Below are 18,415 nucleotides of genomic sequence, written 5' to 3' on the forward strand. Positions count from 1 at the left end.
GATCCGTTTTTAAGGAAGTTTTTATTCTGGTCAACTGAGCAGAGATAATTTCTATATAAGAATGTGTGATGACAATTTCTCAACAGAGAAAAAGGAGGAAGGTGCAATTATATTTTTCTTTTTTCGATTCCTTTCCTGCTTCTCTGTATCATTCTTTGTTTTTGTTTGATTTATATATTTTATTAGATTAAATTTTCTAATTAAAAAAAGGAATGTGTATCAAACAAAGAGTCAGTCTTGATGCCTGGCCTTGCAGTTTCCTTGGCAAGGATTTTGTATATTTTATTAGATTAATATATTGAATTTTAAAAAAGGAATGGGTATCAAACAAAGAGTGGTACATTGTTGCATGAACATCTGTATTACCAATATTTTTTCCAGCCCTTGGAAATGCCTTTTGGAAACATTTCTCTTACCATATACAGGCAGTCATCTCCTCTTGTTAAGCCCCCTTTTCCAGCCCTGCTGGGTATGTGACTTTCTCACTTTGACCTAATGGAGACTTCTGTGTATGCAGTGTTACAGACGCACAAGGCATTTAACATGGGTGTGCTTGGAAGCATCTCTGGGCAGCACGAATGAAGCTGGCTCCCTTTGAGCCTCTGACCCACTGATTCTCCTGGGTCTTAAATCCTTGGCAGACACAGGAAATCAGTCATAAAGTTTGGGGGAAGTAGAGAGGTTTTGATCTCCACTGAGTCACCCCTAAGAAAGTGCAGAAATCTATACATCAGCTTTCTGCAAAGTATAGCTCTCCAAGTCTTTTGCCCAAACTGTTTGGGAATAATAAAGCTAACTCCTGTGGAGATTGGGAAGGCTGCTCAGAGCAACTCTTCCCTCTAGTGAGATTTAGGCTCTGCAAGGATGCAGACAGAAAGAATCTCTCCTATCTAGATGTGGTTTGGAAGGTGAGTGTTATTGTTATTGTTTCAGGTTTCATTATTCTATTCATAGGATGAAGCTGGAAATAATTTAGCAGCTGTGCATACAAACAAAAACTTCATAAATATTTATGGCACAACACGTCCCTAATCTTGGGAAGCTAAGTAGGTCAGGCTTCACTCTCCAAAGTTGCAAAAGTAGGTTTTGGGGAGTTATCCTGCACTCCCGTTTCTCTGCAGTTTCCTTGGCAAGATTTTTTGTAAGCAGATTTCCCTTCAAAGACCTGAGAGGACGGGACAGGCCAAGGTCTCTGAGATGGCTTTGTGCCTAAAGCAGGACCGGAAATGAGCGTCTCTCAGGCTCTAGCCTGGTGACCACAAACTGAGCTTTCTTCCTCCCCAAAAAATCTATCCATGCAGCTGTTCCTGCTACTCCAGCCCTAAATTCAAGGCTGCAGTTTTTAAGATCCAGTATCTTCCAAATAACACCTACTTTCCACCTTTCAATGTGAGCTTCAAAGTTTGATTCTGAGGAAATGGACTGTTCGTCTGAGTAGGGACTTATGGCTTTTGACCTCACTCTATAGACCATCCCCTCTGACTCTTAGATTGGCTTCATTTAATTTTGCTTGATTATCTACTGTACAACTTTTTTCTCACATCTCCCCACCAAGGGGGGAGAACCACAAAAGTATCAGTCCCTTGGTGCTGCTCTCAGGCCCCAGCTGTCAAAGTCTTAACAAGGAGGCCCCTAAAAACAAAGGAGATCACAGCAGGAGTTGTGAATAAACCTGGAGATCCTGTGCTGAAAACCACAATCCCTTTTCTCCTCAACTCAGTATTTCTACAGCTCTTCTTCATGAAGGTCACCGGCAGGGCAGAACAGCCTTTACATCTGAAATTTTACGCTGGTTTTGTCACTGCCCCAAACTCCCCCAAAATATTTGCTATTCATGTGGTTTCTTCCACTTGCGTGCCTCATTCTTGACACAATCTGAAAAGACATGCTTCGTGCGTTGAATTCCTGGAACAGTTAGGAAAAGATGAACTTTGAATCCCTCCACTCTACGCTCTCTTTCTCCTCATAAGAGCCATGGTGGCGCAGTTTGGCAGCTCAATTCCCACCAGCTCAAGGTTGACTTGGCTTTCTATCCTTCCGACGTCGGTAAAATGAGGACCCAGATTGTTGGGGGCAATATGCTGACTATGTAAACCACTTAGAGAGGGCTATAAAGCACTGTGAAGCGGTAAATAAGTCAAGGTGCTATTTCTATTATATGAGGAGCCACAATCTCTTAACTATAGTCTGGGTGCTCCTATCCCAAAGAGATGCTGGCTGGGGGAATTCTGGGGCTGAAAATCTTGGGGGCACCCAGGGAAAAAAAGGCTGGGACTATGCCGGTGGCATTTCTATCATCTACCATGATAAAAATGCAAAGAACACTCCCAAAAAGATTTTTACATAACTGCACAATTTCTGCAAAAATAAATATTCAGCAACTTCTGCTGCTGATGGCCAGATAGCCTTTATCAAACTAGTATGTTCCAATTTTTTCTTTCTTCCTTTCTGACTAATATCATGACATATTTGCCTACAAAAAATCAGGCAAATTCTTTCTAGTCAAATTAAATAGTCAATTTCTCAGCTGGACTTACAATGTGACATTAGAAATGAAATTCAAACTCTGTCTACACTCATCACTTTGGGCCTCATGTGGATTTTCTTGTGTACGATAAGGTTGGAAGGTTTCCTGAAGCATCATGCACACTCGGGGCACTTAAATGGTTTTTCCCCTGTGTGTATGATTTAGAAGGCTATCCTTAGTACTGAAATCTTTCCCACAGTCTGGACACTCATATGGTTTCTCTCCTGTGTGAGTTCTCTGGTGTCTAACCAAGCTAGAATTTTCACTGAAACGTTTTCCACAATCAGGACATTCAAAGGGTTTCTCTCCTGTATGAATCCTCTGGTGTTTAACCAGGCTGGAAATCTGACGGAAACTTTTCCCACAATCAGGACATTCAAAGGGTTTCACTCCTGTGTGAATCCTTTGGTGTTGAACCAGGCTGGAATTCTGACTGAAACATTTCCCACAGTCAGGACATTCGAAGGGTTTCTCTCCTGTGTGAGTCCTCTGGTGGCCAATGAGGTTGAAATATTGACTGAAACTTTTCCCACAGTCAGGACATTCAAAGGGTTTCTCTCCTGTGTGAGTCCTCTGGTGCCCAATGAGGTTGGAATTCCGACTGAAACTTTTCCCACAGTCAGGACATTCAAAGGGTTTCTCTCCTGTGTGGGTCCTCTGGTGGCCAATGAGGTTGGAATTCTGACTGAAACTTTTCCCACAGTCAGGACATTTAAAGGGTTTTTCTCCTGTGTGAATTCTCTGGTGTGTCACGAGGCTGAAATTGGTACTGAAACATTTATCACAGTCAGGACATTCAAAGGGTTTCTCTCCTGTGTGAGTCCTCTGGTGGTCAAGGAGGTTGGAATTCCAACTGAAACTTTTCCCACAGTCAGGACATTCAAAGGGTTTCACTCCTGTGTGAATCCTCTGGTGTTTAACCAGGCTGGAATTTTGACTGAAACTTTTCCCACAGTCAGGACATTCAAAGGGTTTCTCTCCTGTGGGAGTCCTCTGGTGGTCAATGAGGTTGCAATTTTGACTGAAACTTTTCCCACAGTCAGGACATTCAAAGGATTTCTCTCCTGTGTGAGTCCTCTGGTGGCCAATGAGGTTGGAATTCCGACTGAAACTTTTCCCACAGTCGGGACATTCAAAAGGTTTCACTCTTGTGTGAATCCTCTGGTGTTTAACCAGGCTGGAATTCCAACTGAAACTTTTCCCACAATCAGGACATTCAAAGGGTTTCTCTCCTGTGTGAATCCTCTGGTGTTTAACCAGGGTGGAATTTTGACTGAAACTTTTCCCACAGTCAGGACATTCAAAGGGTTTCTCTCCTGTGTGAGTCCTCTGGTGGCCAATGAGGTTGCAATTTTGACTGAAACTTTTCCCACAGTAAGGACATTCAAATGGTTTCTCTCCTGTGTGAATCCTCTGGTGTTGAACCAGGCTGGAATTCTGACTGAAATATTTCCCACAATCAGGACATTCAAAGGGTTTCTCCTTGGTGTGAGTCCACGTTGCCATGCTTGCTAAAGCATTTACCGCATTAGGAACATTTGTAGGGCTTCTCTCTTGTGTGAGTCCTTCCATGAAAGAAAATGGAGTTGTTCTGACCAAAGCTTTTGCCACATTCAGAGTATTTGTACGGTTTTTCTCCAGTCTGGATCCCCTCTGGCATAATCAGCTGTGATTTGCAAGTTGTATCTTTCCCAGAACAGAAACGTCTATGGATCTTTTCCACAACTAATATTCTTGAGGTAGTCAAAAATATGGATAATATCTTTAGTGCTGCTTTGATTTACTGGTGATTTTCTTCCTCCCAGAGCGAGGCCTGTAACACTGTCTGCTCTACGTGGCTTCCTCCCCAGTAACTTCCAGATATTTCCCTCTTTTCCTGAATGGAAAAATAATCTCCCTTGACTTTTCAATGTAACGTATGATTTAATTTCACACTCTATTTTTCCAGTTAGAAATCTCTTCTTGATTTTCTCTCATTTCTCTCTCACCTGCTGGGGGACTCTCTGAAGGAAATGGAAAATATTTTGATTTCTGGACTGACTTGTTTTGCTATTCAAAGTTGTTTGTTATCCTCAGTTGTCCAGAGTGCTCATTGCCATCTTCTTTGTCTATAAGATTCAAATAAAAATATATTTTTAATTGCGCATAAAATGGTTGCAGAAGATGAGAAAAGAAGAAAAAAGTTTACATTATAATGAAAAAGCAAACATGCCACAATGCTGCAATAACCTCTTACATTGATCATGATTCAATTGACACATGGAAGACCACCCAGAACCAAGTTCGAATATCCATTCAATGATTCTAATTTGATTGTTGACTTCAGTCAATCACAAATTCTTAGCAATGCAAAGGGTTGTTTTCAAATACAATCAATTGAAAAAGAAACTACACCTGCTTTGATTTCTTGTGGTTTTACTTATCAGGGTATCATAAATATCATCGCAACAGAACAGAAGAGAATAACAGAATTGGAAGGGACCTTGGAGGTCACCCTATATCATTTCAGACAAATGGCTGTCTCATCTCTTCTGAAAAGCCTCCAGTGATGAGCACCACAACTTCTGAAGGCCAGCCGTTCTGCTGGTTAATTGTTCTCACCATTAGGAAATTTCTCACTGCTTCCATAGTATAAAGAGGGGAAGTAGCAGCCACGTACCGCTAATAAAATGCCCTTGATCAATTGATCATCAGCAAGTATGATTACATCTATCTCTGACACTGAGTTGTGTGTTAACACAATGCCAAAGAATAAAGAATCAGCAATGATCTTAGAGAAGAAATTGTTGCTGCCCATCAATTTGGGAAGGTTTAAAAGATCATTTCCAAACAATTAAAAACCCATCATTCTACAGTGCGGAAGACAAGTGTAAAGCATTCAGGAGAGTTGCTAATCTTCCCAGGAGTGGACGTTCAAGGAAATTCAGCCCAAGGTCAGACGGTGCAATGGCCAGAGAAATTGCAAAGAGTTATATCTCAGACTCTACAGCTGGGCTGTCAAACTAGTGGCCTGTGCGCCAGATGGGTCACACACTGGCCACGGCCACGTTTAAAGAAGGGGAAAAAGTTGTGATCACATGATCATGCTGTGATGACGCATGTTTGACGCCCCTGCTCTACAGGCTTCAGTTAGCATGTTAAATGTTAAGATTCAAAACAATGGAATTAGAAAAATACTGAAGAAGTATGGTTCGTTTGGAAGGGTTGAATGGAGAAAGCCTCTTCTCTCTAAAAAGGTCATAGCACATGGCTGTTGTTTGCAAAGTTGCATCTGAACAAATCACAGGACTTCGGGAACACTGTCCTTTGCACAGACCAGACCAAAGTGGAGATGGTTGGCCATAATGCAATTGGGCCAGAGGCCATCACACCAATAGCTAAAGCTTGGCTGACAAAGGATTATGCAACAGGATAATGGCCGCAAAACACATCAGCAAATCTACAACAAAATGGCTGAAAAAGAATCAAGGTGCTGCAGTCAAAGTCTAGACCTCAACCCAATTGGCAGGACCTCAAGAGAGTTGTGCATAAAAAAACACCCTCAAACCTCAATGAACTGAAGCAATGTTGTAAAGGAGAATGGGCCAAAATTCCTCCACAACACTGCAAGAGACTGATAAAGTCACACAGAAAAGAATTACTTCTAGTTGTTGCTGCTAAAGGTGGTTCTACAAATTATTGAATCATACATTTTTCATACATGACTTCTCCGTTTTGGCTTCCTTTTTATAAAATAAATGATGACCTGATGTAATATTTCATGTGTTGTTGTTCAGCTATGGTTGTATTTACTGACTATTAAGAACTTCTAAGGACCAATTGATTTTTACCATGCCTTGATATGTAAAATCATAAAAGTCAAGGAGAGTATACTTTCTTTTTCACATGACTGCTTATCTGGAGGTCCTGGGGATAGATTATACATTTGCAGGTATGTACATTCAGAAATAAAAATATACACACCTACAATATGAAGATAATTCATGTCTTTGAAGTCTGAAAAACATCTGAAACCTTCTGAGCTATTATTAATCAGGAATTGGATGAATTGGATGATTGCTCATATGTTGAGATGGCAAGGCTGAAGTTCAGGCCTCAAAAGGCTTTTGAAGCCATGGAAAATTTCACAGGAAACACTAGCCTATGGGTCAGGCATGTGACCAAAACCACAGAAGGCAAACTTGATTATTTTCATTATTTCTATACTTCTATATCTTCTCTGTCATGTGCCAACTGCCTCTTATGTAATGAAGCGAAAGCAAAGAAATGTATAAATATCTGCCTTGAACTAAGCTCAGGGTTCCTTCCTTCTTAGGAGGATGAAGAAATGCATTGGCTTATCAACACACACACACTTGGACTCTGTCTCTTATTTCACTGAGCCATATCTGTCAATCGCAGTTATGTCACGGTAAGGTTGGTGGCCAATACATTTTATAAATAAATACACCCGGACAGTTCAAACATTCAATAGCTATTTTTTAAAAAGTGCTGGGTTAAGCACAGTGGAGCCTGGGGGGGCACCAATAGGAAACACATACTTGTTAGCTAGAAATGGAAGTAGAACAAAACAAGAACAACCCAAAAAAGACCAGAGGCAAATAAATCCGACCTTGTTGCCCAGAAAACATCAGGTCCATAAGAGAAGAATTGAGTTGGGGGGACCTTGGAGGACTTCTAGTCCATCCCCTGTTCAGGCAGGAGACCCTATTCCGTCCAGAGCAAATGGCTGCCCAATCTCCCCTCAAAACCCTCCAGGGACGGAGCAGCCACAACCTCTGGAGGGAAGCCATTCCCAAAGAACCAACCTCCACTTGAAAGAGGCTTTTTCAAGCTTCCCAGCAGCAGAAATTGCAGCCCCCAGTTTCCCAGCCTGCAGCACCAGTGGGCTTCCATTTGGGGAGGGAAGGAACCTGCAGCAGCCGCAGCTGAGAGGCTTCAGCCCAGTTGCTTCTCCGCTTCCAGCCCAAGTTGCTCCCGGACTCTCCTCCCACCTGCAGCCCTCAACTCACCGGCCAGCTGCTGCTCCGACCATGGAAACAGCAGAAAAGCCGCTCTGCACACCAACTTCCTCCCATCAGCCATCCGGAAGAGGAAGTTCCTCTGCGCCTCTCCTCTCCTCTCCTCTCCTCCCAGCCTTTCTAGCAATGCAGTGTTGATGGCTTTCTAGGCACAGATGTTGCCTGACCGCCATCTAGCGACAGGAGATGGAAAAACACGCTTTTCCAATCTCCACCAAGGCGTTGGGAAGAGGTTTCCTGTGATTACATTGCAGCAGGTCGTTTTCGATTCCCAGCAACCGACCTTTGCAACTGAGCCAAGTGAAAAAGTGATGCTACTTTGTTTTTGGTGCCTTTGGGTCAATCTAGATGCCTGGCCTTGCAGTTTCCTTTGGAAGGGTTTTTGGGAGGGGTTCCCCCCCCAGGGTTCCCCCCCCCATTTCCTGCTTCCAAGGGCTGAGAGGACTGGCCAAAGTTCAACAGGTGGGACTGGAACTGAGCGTTTCTCTGTCTCTAACCTGGTGCCTTCCCCACTACACCAAACTGGAACTTCTTCCTCCCCACAAAATCTACCCATTGACCTGTTCCTGGTGCTCCCACAGCAAATTCAAGGCTGCAGCTTTCAAGATCAATGATACAATGAATAAATAGAGTTGGAAGGGACCATGGAGATCTTCTGTTCCAACCCCCTGCTCAAGCAGGAGACTCTATCCCATTTCAGACAAGTGACTATCCAATCTATTTTTTAAAACTTCCAGTGATGAAGCACCCACAACTTCTGAAGGCAAGCTGAAGGCACTCATTAATTCACACTGTAAGTTTCCAGGTTGCTTCTCTCTTTGTTAGTTTCCATCCATTGTTCCATGTCTTACCTTCTAGTGTTTAGGAAGATAACTTGAGACCCTCCTCTTTGTGGCAGCCACTCAAATATTGGAAGACTCCTATCATGCCTCCCCTTGTCCTTTTCAGTAGACTAGTCGAGGGGTGTCAAACTCAAGGGCTGGTGGCCGAATGCAGCCCTCCCGAGTTCAGAGGTTTGCAGGAAGCCATCGCAACCAAAAACAGCTTGGGAGCCAGTTTTCTCTGGCAGAGCGCTTGGGGCACCAGAGGCGCCCCCAATGTGAGTGATATCGATCTGGTCACGCCCAACCTGGCCATGCCCTCTCCGGCCCCCAGAGGTCAAACACAACCCTGATGTGGGCCTCAATGAAATCGAGTTTGACACCCTGGACTATGTTGAGGGTAAACTGCCCTCTGCAGAGTAGAGCGACGGACCAGACAGCGTTGCAACACAGATACTCTTAGACTCTGAACGTTGTTAGAAAAATAAATAGTCTTTACTTGTTGTAAAACAAACAAACCTGGCTTCTCATAAACAAAGATAACACTTTCAATACAAAACAAAGTTTGCTTACAGTTCTAGTTCCGTAACACTGTCACAGTATCTTTAGCAGCAATATCAGGAGCAGGAGTGAGCAGGAGTGAAGGAACTTCCTGCCTTCCTTTTATTTCTGTTTTAACCACTTAATCAATTAGTCAACTTGTAGCAGTTAAAGTTACAGTACATATTATCTACCCAACCGTAGGATAAGGATCCAACATTCTCCCCTTTGGGTAGACTAATATATTTACAATCTTAAACCATACTGTTCACATGTATCTATTTGTTTCCTACTTCCCTGTGCTTTTGTGAAATGATCTGCCACATTGTTTTCTGATGCACAATATACAAGCTCTATCATCTTGTTCTTTATACATTCTCTTACATTGAGATATCGAAGATCTGTATGTTTTGTTCTAGTCTTTACAGCTATATTTGTCGCCATTTTTATCGCTGCCTGATTATCTTCATATACTATTATACGATCTTGTATATCTATTCCTAAATCAGCTGCTTAATACTGATCAAATTCGTACATAACAAAAATAAACAAGAAAACTCTCCTTCCATTGTAGACATACTTAAATGCTTCTGTCTTATTGAACGCCACCATATCAAAGATTTTCCCAGAAATACAGCGATTCTTGAGGTTGATTTTCTTGTATTCACATCTGTTGCAAAACTAGCATCTGCATAAGCGGTTACATGCAATTCTTCTGATGGTTGTAGATACAAGGCATGATGCATGGTATATTTCAGATATCTAAGAATACGTTTTGCTCCTTGCTAGTGTCTTTCTGTAGGTTCCATGTTGAATCTAGCTAATTGGTTCACACTATAAGAAATATCGGGTCTAGACCAATTGCTAATGTATGATAAACTGCCAATCAACGATTGGTATATCCCTTTATCAAACAACGGACTTTGCACATCAGTGTTGCAATAATCTTGAGCCATAGGTGTCTTTGATGGTTTACACAATTCCATTCTGAACTGTTGTAATAGATTATTAATTTTATCAGTTTGGGATAATTTAAATCCTCCCCTAGTTTTTTCGATCCTTACACCTAGGTATTGTTGTATCTCCCCTAGATTTTTAATCCTGACATGAGCTTTTAATTCATCAACAATCCTGTTGGCCTCTTGTTCATTCTTTGTAATCAGAGCTATATCGTCCGTAAAAAGAAGTAATAATGATACTATACCATTCCATTTTAAATAAACATGGATCTGCTAATCCTGCTTTAAATCCGATATTCTTCAATGTTTTTACAATGCACTGGTTCCATTCATAACCTGACTGTTTTAACCCATACAGACTTTTCTTTAATAACCAACAGTCAGCCTTCCCATTTTCCTCAAATCCTGAGGGTTTCTTTAAATAAATTTCATGCTGTAATGGTGCATGCAGATATGCGGTCTCTACATCTAAATGGGTAACTATATATTTATTTCTAGCTGCCCATACCAACGCTGCTCGTAATGTAATGGCTTTTAAGCTTGGAGCGAATACTTCATCGTAATCATTAGGAGACTGATTAAATCCTTGAGCTACTAGCCTAGCTTTATATATTGGTATCCCATCTATCCCAGTTTTTAATTTATATACCCACTTACTACTGAGTATAGTTTTCCCTTTTGGAATTGTTACAGACTCATACACTTGCAAATTCTGCAAAGATTGTAGTTCTTTAGTCATTGCACCTCTCCACACTTTCTGGTCTTCAGGTGGAAACGTGGTCAACTCATTAAATGTAGTAGGGACTTTATTTACTTGATAGAGTGTAGTTGCCTGATACCTATCAGGTGGTCTTGTTACTCTACTCGACCTTCTTGGAAGTTCAGGACTTACAGATTGCCTCTCTACCTTAACCTCTTCCTGTACTATGTCTTTCTCTACCTCTTCGCTCTGGATCTCTGGTATTTCATTGGTAGCTTCAGTCTGAGTTTCAATGATAACCTCATTTTCAGTACCTAATTTATTCTACCCTACATGCTCCATAAACCTGGCATTTGCACTGTTAACTACCGTTGCTGTTCCTTTTACCCAAAATCTGTAGGACCTGTGGTTTGAATTATAACCAACAAATATTAATTGTTGTGCCCTACTCTGGCCCTTACGCCTTAACTGCGCTGGAGTATGTACCCATGCAGGTGATCCAAATGTGTGTATGTAGCTCAAATCTGGCTTCCTTCCATGCCATACGGTATATGGAATTTTGTTAGTGGTTGTATTTATGGTGTTGTTTAAGAGTGTATTTGCACACATAATGGCTTCTCCCCATAAATTAGCCGGTAAACCTGCATCAGGTAACACTGATCTCATCATTGCTTGTAGAGTTTGTCCTCTCCTTTCAACATACGAGTTATGCTGTGGTCGATATGGAGCTGAACATTTGTGCTTTATACCAGCATTAGCTAACATTGATTTAAACCTTGTGTTGACAAACTCAGTACCATTGTCAATTACAATAGTAACTATTTTTTGATTTGTTTTCCTCTCCACAAACTTAATCCATTGAACAAAATACCGAAAAGTATCTATCTTAGACTTCAATAGGTAGCAAAAACCATACCTGGAATAATGGTCAACTATACTGAGAACATAGCAAGCACCCCCTAAACTAGCCTTCATTGGCCCTATTAAATCAGCAAATACCACTTCCAGTGGTCTCTTCATTTTAAACCCTCAAACCTATTAGCAAGGATTGTTCTACTTTTCTGCTGATTACAAATATTGCAATTTAAATACTGGTTACATAGTTTCAGCTTCAATCCATCAACTAATTTTACAGTTTTCTGTAACATCTTAAAACTGATACGCCCCATACGTCTGTGAAGCAAGTGAACACATTCATCATGTGGTTTGACATTTGAGTATACAACATTTGTAACATGGTTACCAGATAATACATATAAACCATCTTTCAGTTTTCCAATAATCTTGGTTTCACCTTTTTCAATTAAACAATCATTGGTTCTAAACGTTACTGTATATCCTAGCTTAACCAATACTCTAACCGAAATCAAATTAAAATTTAGATTTGGAACATATAACATATGCATTTTTTCTTTTACATATGACATATTGCCATTTCCTCACCACATGCCTTTAGCTTCCACCCATTTGCTAAAGAAACCTTATTATTACTAGGCAACATTTTCACAAAATAGTTTGTGTTCTGACAATGCATAGCGACGCCCCGCTATCAATAACCCACGAATCGTGGTTAACCGTTTTCTTATCAGACATAGCTACATTACATTGTTTTTTATCATAAACCATGGTTTTTGGTTTCAGCCTTCTGCAAAACTTGGCTATATGACCCTTCTTGCCACAATTAAAACAATGTTTTACAGCATATACATGATTATTTGCCTTTACATTTACATTAATCAACTCGGGTTCTTCCCTTAGTTGTTTTCTTTCTTCTCTCCTTCTGGCCTCTTCTAGTAGTCGTGAGGTTACATTGGCCAAAGTTAGTTCCTGCTGTGTGAGACCTTCAAATGATGTTACTACGTCGTCGTAGCTTTCATCTAGCGATGATAACAGTATATAAACCTGTTGTTGCTCGGAAAAAACCACCTCCTTCTGATGTAGCTCTCGAAAAATGCTTTTTATGCAATTCAGGTGTGTTAACATGTCACCACCCTTAAGGAGTCTTGTGCGAAATAACTTTCGTGTAATGTTAATTTGCGCCCCTAGTGTGTCACGAACATAAAGACATTTCAAATTTCTCCAGCATTTTGCAGCAGACTGTTCACCCTCGATATGAACAAGCTGGGTATCGTCTAGAGATAAACCAATAATACACAATGCACTCTCATTCTTCCTCTGGAACTCGGCTATCTTCCTGGCATCCTCGGCATCGTCAGCATTCCAGGAGGTCACGTCTGGTGGATTCTGCACTACATCCTATAGCCCTTTTTTGCGCAACAGGAGACTGCACTTGGTGGACCAGGATTTGTAGTTGGTGCCGTCCAGCCGGGTAACCAGTGATAAGTTGGGAGCTTGACCTTGTGCCATCCTCACCAGGATATTAAATACGTATTAGAATGTCTGGAGCAATAACGTGTGTTGCAACTCTCTTATTGCTGTAACTGGTACACACACTCTGGCACTGGGCCCATAACCAGTGTTGAGGGTAAACTGCCCTCTGCAGAGTAGAGCGACGGACCAGACAGCGTTGCAACACAGATACTCTCAGACTCTGAACATTGTTAGAAAAATAAATTGTCTTTACTTGTTGTAAAACAAACAAACCTGGCTTCTCATAAACAAAGATAACACTTTCAATACAAAACAAAGTTTGCTTACAGTTCTAGTTCCGTAACACTGTCACAGTATCTTTAGCAGCAATATCAGGAGCAGGAGTGAGCAGGAGTGAAGGAACTTCCTGCCTTCCTTTTATTTCTGTTTTAACCACTTAATCAATTAGTCATCTTGTAGCAGTTAAAGTTACAGTACATATTATCTACCCAACCGTAGGATAAGGATCCAACAGACTAGACATACCCAATTTGTGTAACTGTTCTTTGTATGTTTCAGCTTCCAGTCCCCTAATCATCTTTGTTGCTCTTCTCTGCATGCTTTCCAGAGTCCCAATATCTTTTTATATTGTGGTGACTAGAATTGGATGCAGTATTCCAAGTGTGGTCTTACTAAGGCTTTGTGAAGCAGTACTATAACTTCATGTGATCTTAATTCTATCCCTCTATTAATGCAGCCTGGGATTGTATTGGTAATTTTGGCTGCTGCCAATCACAAAAAAAATAGTAAGAGAACACCTGTCTGATCCTGATGAATACAAATCACCAGGACCTGATGGATTACATCCCAGAGTTCTAAAGGAGCTGGCAGATGTCATCTCAGAACCATTGCACCACATCTTTCAAAAATCCTGGAACACCAGGGAACTACCAAAGGACTGGAAAAGAGCTAATGTGGTTCCCATCTTCAAAAAGGGGAAAAAAACAGACCAAAACTACAGACCAATCAGCCTAACATCAATACCCGGGAGGATACTGGAAAAGATAATAAAATGAACGTTGCTTACCTGAACGTTCCTTCTCGGCGCGCTGATGGAGAATCCAAAGCGTGGGTAATGTTCACGTTGAGCTTGCCAGAGACTGAGTGTGTATCCCTTTAAATTTTCAGCCTTGGTTCCGCCTCCTCTGCCCGACTGGTGTCAGTTTAGTTCACGAAGAACATGTAGAAGAAAGGACGATAGACAGTTGAGGAAGGCACTGGACCTGGATCCGTAAGGAAGGGAGGGTTGGATTCTCCATCAGCGCGCCGAGAAGGAATGTTCAGGTAAGCAACGTTCGTTCTCCAGCGCGGTGCTTGGAGAATCCAAAGCGTGGGATATACCCAAGCAAGTGTCTTAGGGGGGGTTAACAGCCAGGTCCGGAGAGGAGGCAGGAGCAGCCACCGACTGCAATACCCGGCGGCCAAAGGAAGCGTCAGCCGCCGCAAAAGAGTTGATCTTATAATGTTTAATAAAGGGAGACAAAGTCATCCATGTGGCTGCTCTACAAATTTCAGAAACCGAGGCTTGAGTTGCCCACGCCGCAGAAGTGGAAGCGCTCCTCGTAGAATGAGGCAGGACTTTACCCGGGAGAGGCTTGCCCGACACAGAGTAGGCTTTGCAGATGCAGGCTTTCAGCCATCGTCCAATAGTGGTAGCAGAAACTTTCTGACCGAGGGACGCTGGAAGAAACGAAACAAACAGAGCCTCCGAATGGTGGAAGGACGAGGTTCTCCTTATGTAGCGGTGGAGTGCTCTGCGAACGTCTAGGGTGTGCCATTGGACCTCTAACTGGTGCCTGGGATCCGGACAAAAATCCGGAAGGATTAGCTCTTGAGCCCGGTGGAAGGTCGAATTCACTTTGGGCAGAAATGAAGGGTCCATCCTGAGGACGACACGGTTCGGATGGAAAACACACAAATCGTCCCGTACCGACAAGGTACTCGCCAATTCCGAGACTCATCATGCGGATGTAATTGTGACTAGGAAGACGACCTTCGGTGTAAGTAGATGTAATCCGATGGAGGCCAAGGGTTCGAAGGGAGGAGCAGTCAGGGCCCGGAGAACCAGTGAGAGGTCCCATGTAGGGTAGCGATGAATACAGGGGGGACGCAGATTGGACGCCCCTCTTAGAAAGGATCTGATACGTGGGTCGCGGGAGAGTGTGGCGGTGGTAGAGTCCGAAAGGACGGAGTCCAGGGCAGCCACGTGCCTACGGAGCGTGCTCGCCGCGAGGCCCTTATTGAAGCCAGCATGCAGGAACTCTAGGACTTCGGACGCTGAGGCCGAGGTGGGATCCGAATGCTTAGCGGCGCACCAAGAACAGAAGGAGCGCCAGGTGGCATTGTAGATTCTAGTCGTAGAAGGGCGTCTGGAGGCCTGAATGATGGAAATAACGACCTCCAAGAGACAGTTCTTGGTCAGACGGATCCGTTCAAATGCCAGATGGCCAACTGCAACCATTGGGGCTCTGGGTGCAGTATGGCCCCCTGGCTGAGAGAGATTTTGTGATCCGGGATCCGCCATGGGGGGGGCACCGAGAGTTCCACCAGGTCGGCGAACCATGGCCTGCGCGGCCAGTGCGGGGCGACAAGGAGGACATCCGTTTGTTCCAGGAGAATTTTCCGAATCACCCTCGGCAGGAGCGGGAGGGGAGAGAAGGCGTAGAGTAGGCCCCGGGGCCAGGGGCAAAGTAGGGCGTCGGTGCCTTCTGCCGTGGGACACTGGAATAGGGAGAAGAATCTCGGTAGCTGGGCATTGGATGGATGTGCAAACAGGTTGATGATTGGCTGGCTGAATCTGGTGGACATCTCGCGGAAGAGGGACGGATGGAGTTTCCATTCTGCTTGGTTGATCAACTGCCGGCTGAGCCAATCCGCTTGGCAGTTGTCGGTCCCGGATATATGATCTGCTATCAGCCACCGAGTGTGCTGTTCTGCCCAGGTCAATAGTATGGCCGCCTCTGACATCAAGGCCGCCGAGCGGGTGCCTCCCTCACGATTTACGTGAGCCTTCGCTGTTTCATTGTCCGTTAGTATCCGGACATGCTGATCCTCCACCAGATGTTGGAATCGCAGCACGGCGAGTCTTATTGCACGAAGCTCCAACCAATTGATGTCGTTGGCAGCCTCAGTCGGAGACCAGCGGCCCTGTGTGACGTGAGTCTGAAGGTGGGCGCCCCAGCCCCCCAAGCTCGCGTCCGTGGTGACTGTCACCCTGGGCGGGTTTTGGAACAAACACCCGGAGAGCACGGATGGCGAGGTCCACCAGAGAAGGGAATCGCGTACCCCTGGAGGCAACCGTACCGTGGACCGGGAGTTGCTGCGGTGAGTCTTCTGAAACGGTAAAAGGTACCATTGCAGGGGCCTGGAATGGAATCTGGCCCAAGGGATGATGGATATGCAGGAAATCATCTTCCCTAATAGAGTGGATAGGAGGAGCAATGGTACCCGGGGAAGCGATAATATCTGCAATACCAAGTCGCGAATGCTGAGGCAGCGGTCCTTGGACAGGAAAACCATGCCCAACTGAGAATCCAGGATCGCACACAGGTGAAGAATCCTGGTGGTTGGATGAAGATGGCTCTTCCCGACATTCAGTGTAAAGCCGTGCGACTGGAAGGATGACGACACCATCTCGAGGTCCTTTGCTGCCAGGGTGGGCGACGACGACAGGATGAGGATGTCATCCAGGTAGCAGTACAGTCGTATGGGGATCAGCCTGAGAGAAGCGGCCACTGCCGCTAACATCTTCGTAAAGACCCGAGGGGCCGACAAGAGTCCGAACAGCATGGCCCTGTACTGAAAGTGGTGGTTGTTGTAGGCAAACCTGAGGAAACGACGATGCGCAGCACGGATGGGGATGTGCAGGTAGGCCTCTTTCAAGTCGATGGAAGTCATCAGGTCTCCCGGCCGAATACAGTCCAATATCGATCGTAGCGTTTGCATTTTGAATTGGCGGTATTTTACGTGAACGTGAACATTACCCACGCTTTGGATTCTCCAAGCAGCGCGCTGGAGAAAAACAGATCTGCCAACACCTAGAAACGAGTAAAGTAATAATTAGCAGCCAGTACAGGTTTGTTAAAAACAGATCATGCCAAACCAATCTTATTTCATTCTTCAACATAGTGACTAAATTAGTAGACCAGCAAAATCCTGTGGACATAATATACTTAGACTTCAGCAAGGCATTCGACAGAATAGACCACAACCTACTTCTTCATAAGCTAGAAAAAAGTGGGATAGATAGCTTCACCTCCAGATGGATTCGCAACTGGCTGACAAACCGTACTCAACCAGTAGTCCTTAATGGGTGTAAGTCTACATGGAGAGAAGTAAGCAGGGGGGTGCCACAAGGTTCCTTCTTGGGCCCAGTACTCTTCAATATCTTCATAAACGATTTAGATGAGGGAATAGAAAGGGAATTCACCAAATTTGCAGATGATACAAAGCTGGCAGGAATAGCTAACACTCTAGAAGATAGGCTCAAGATCTAGATGGATCTTGACAGACTTGAACACTGGGCCCTATCTAACAAAATGAAATTCAATGTAGAGAAAAGTAAAGTTTTACACTTAGGTAAGAAAAACCAAAAGTATACTGGGGGAAACCAGGCTTAATAGCAATGACTATGAGAGGGATCTTGGAGTCTTAGTGCACAATCAGCTGAATATGAGGCAGTAGTGTGCAGCGGCAGCTAAAAAAGCCAAAGCAATCCTAAATTGCATTAACAGAGGGATACAATCAAGATCAAGTGAGGTACTAATACCACTCTATAAAGCTGTAGTAAGACCACACCTAGAGTACTGCATCCAGTTTTGATCACCACACTATAAAAGATGTTGAAACTCAAAGTGCAGAGGGGAGCAACCAGGATGATTAGGGGACTGGAGACTAAAACAGATGAAGAACGGTTACAGGAACTGGGCATGGCTAGTCTAGTGAAGAGAAGGACCAGGGGAGACATGATAGCCGCCTTCCAATATTTGAGGGACTGCTACGGACAGGAGGGGGTCAAGCTATTTTCCAAAGCACCTGAAGGCCAGACAAGGAATAATGGATGGAAACTGACCAAAGAGAGGTTCAATCTAGAAATGAGGAGGAACTTTCTGACAGTGAGAACAATCAACCAATGGAACAGAAGTTGCCTTCGAAAGTTGTGGGAGCTTCATCACTCGAGACTTTCAAGAAAAGATTGGACTGCCATTTGTCAGATATGGTATAGGGTCTCCTGCTTGAGCGGGGGGTTGCACTAGATGACCTATAAGGTCCCTTCCAACTCTGTTAATCTGATCTGATCTGATCTGAACTGTTAGCTCACATTTAAGTGACTATACACCAGGGTGGATAAAAATCAATGATTTTTTTTAAAAAAATAAAAAAAATCAAAAAAAATTTTATTTAAATCGGATTTTTTTTATTTAAATCGGATTTTTTTTATTTAAATCGGATTTTTTTTAATAAAATGCTTTTTGAGG

At 43.4% G+C, this 18,415-nt stretch overlaps 1 protein-coding gene across 1 annotated transcript in view; it reads right to left on the minus strand.

Annotated features, from left to right (window-relative positions):
* Window positions 1–237: 237 nt before the first annotated feature.
* Window positions 238–18,415, minus strand: part of LOC139310059 (uncharacterized) — a 649,177-nt gene continuing 630,999 nt past the window's right edge. Inside the window, 5 exon segments of the mRNA XM_070934223.1 lie at window positions 238–2,683; window positions 2,685–4,188; window positions 14,523–14,618; window positions 15,084–15,240; window positions 15,474–16,949. Of these exon segments, the coding sequence (XP_070790324.1) occupies window positions 2,560–2,683; window positions 2,685–4,188; window positions 14,523–14,618; window positions 15,084–15,240; window positions 15,474–16,949 (3,357 nt within the window). The 3' untranslated portion in view covers window positions 238–2,559.

This window comes from Pituophis catenifer, unplaced genomic scaffold, assembly GCF_029215685.1.
Source record: "Pituophis catenifer annectens isolate HBS135680 unplaced genomic scaffold, rPitCat1.0.hap2 SCAF_2, whole genome shotgun sequence".
Lineage (NCBI taxonomy): Eukaryota > Metazoa > Chordata > Lepidosauria > Squamata > Colubridae > Pituophis > Pituophis catenifer.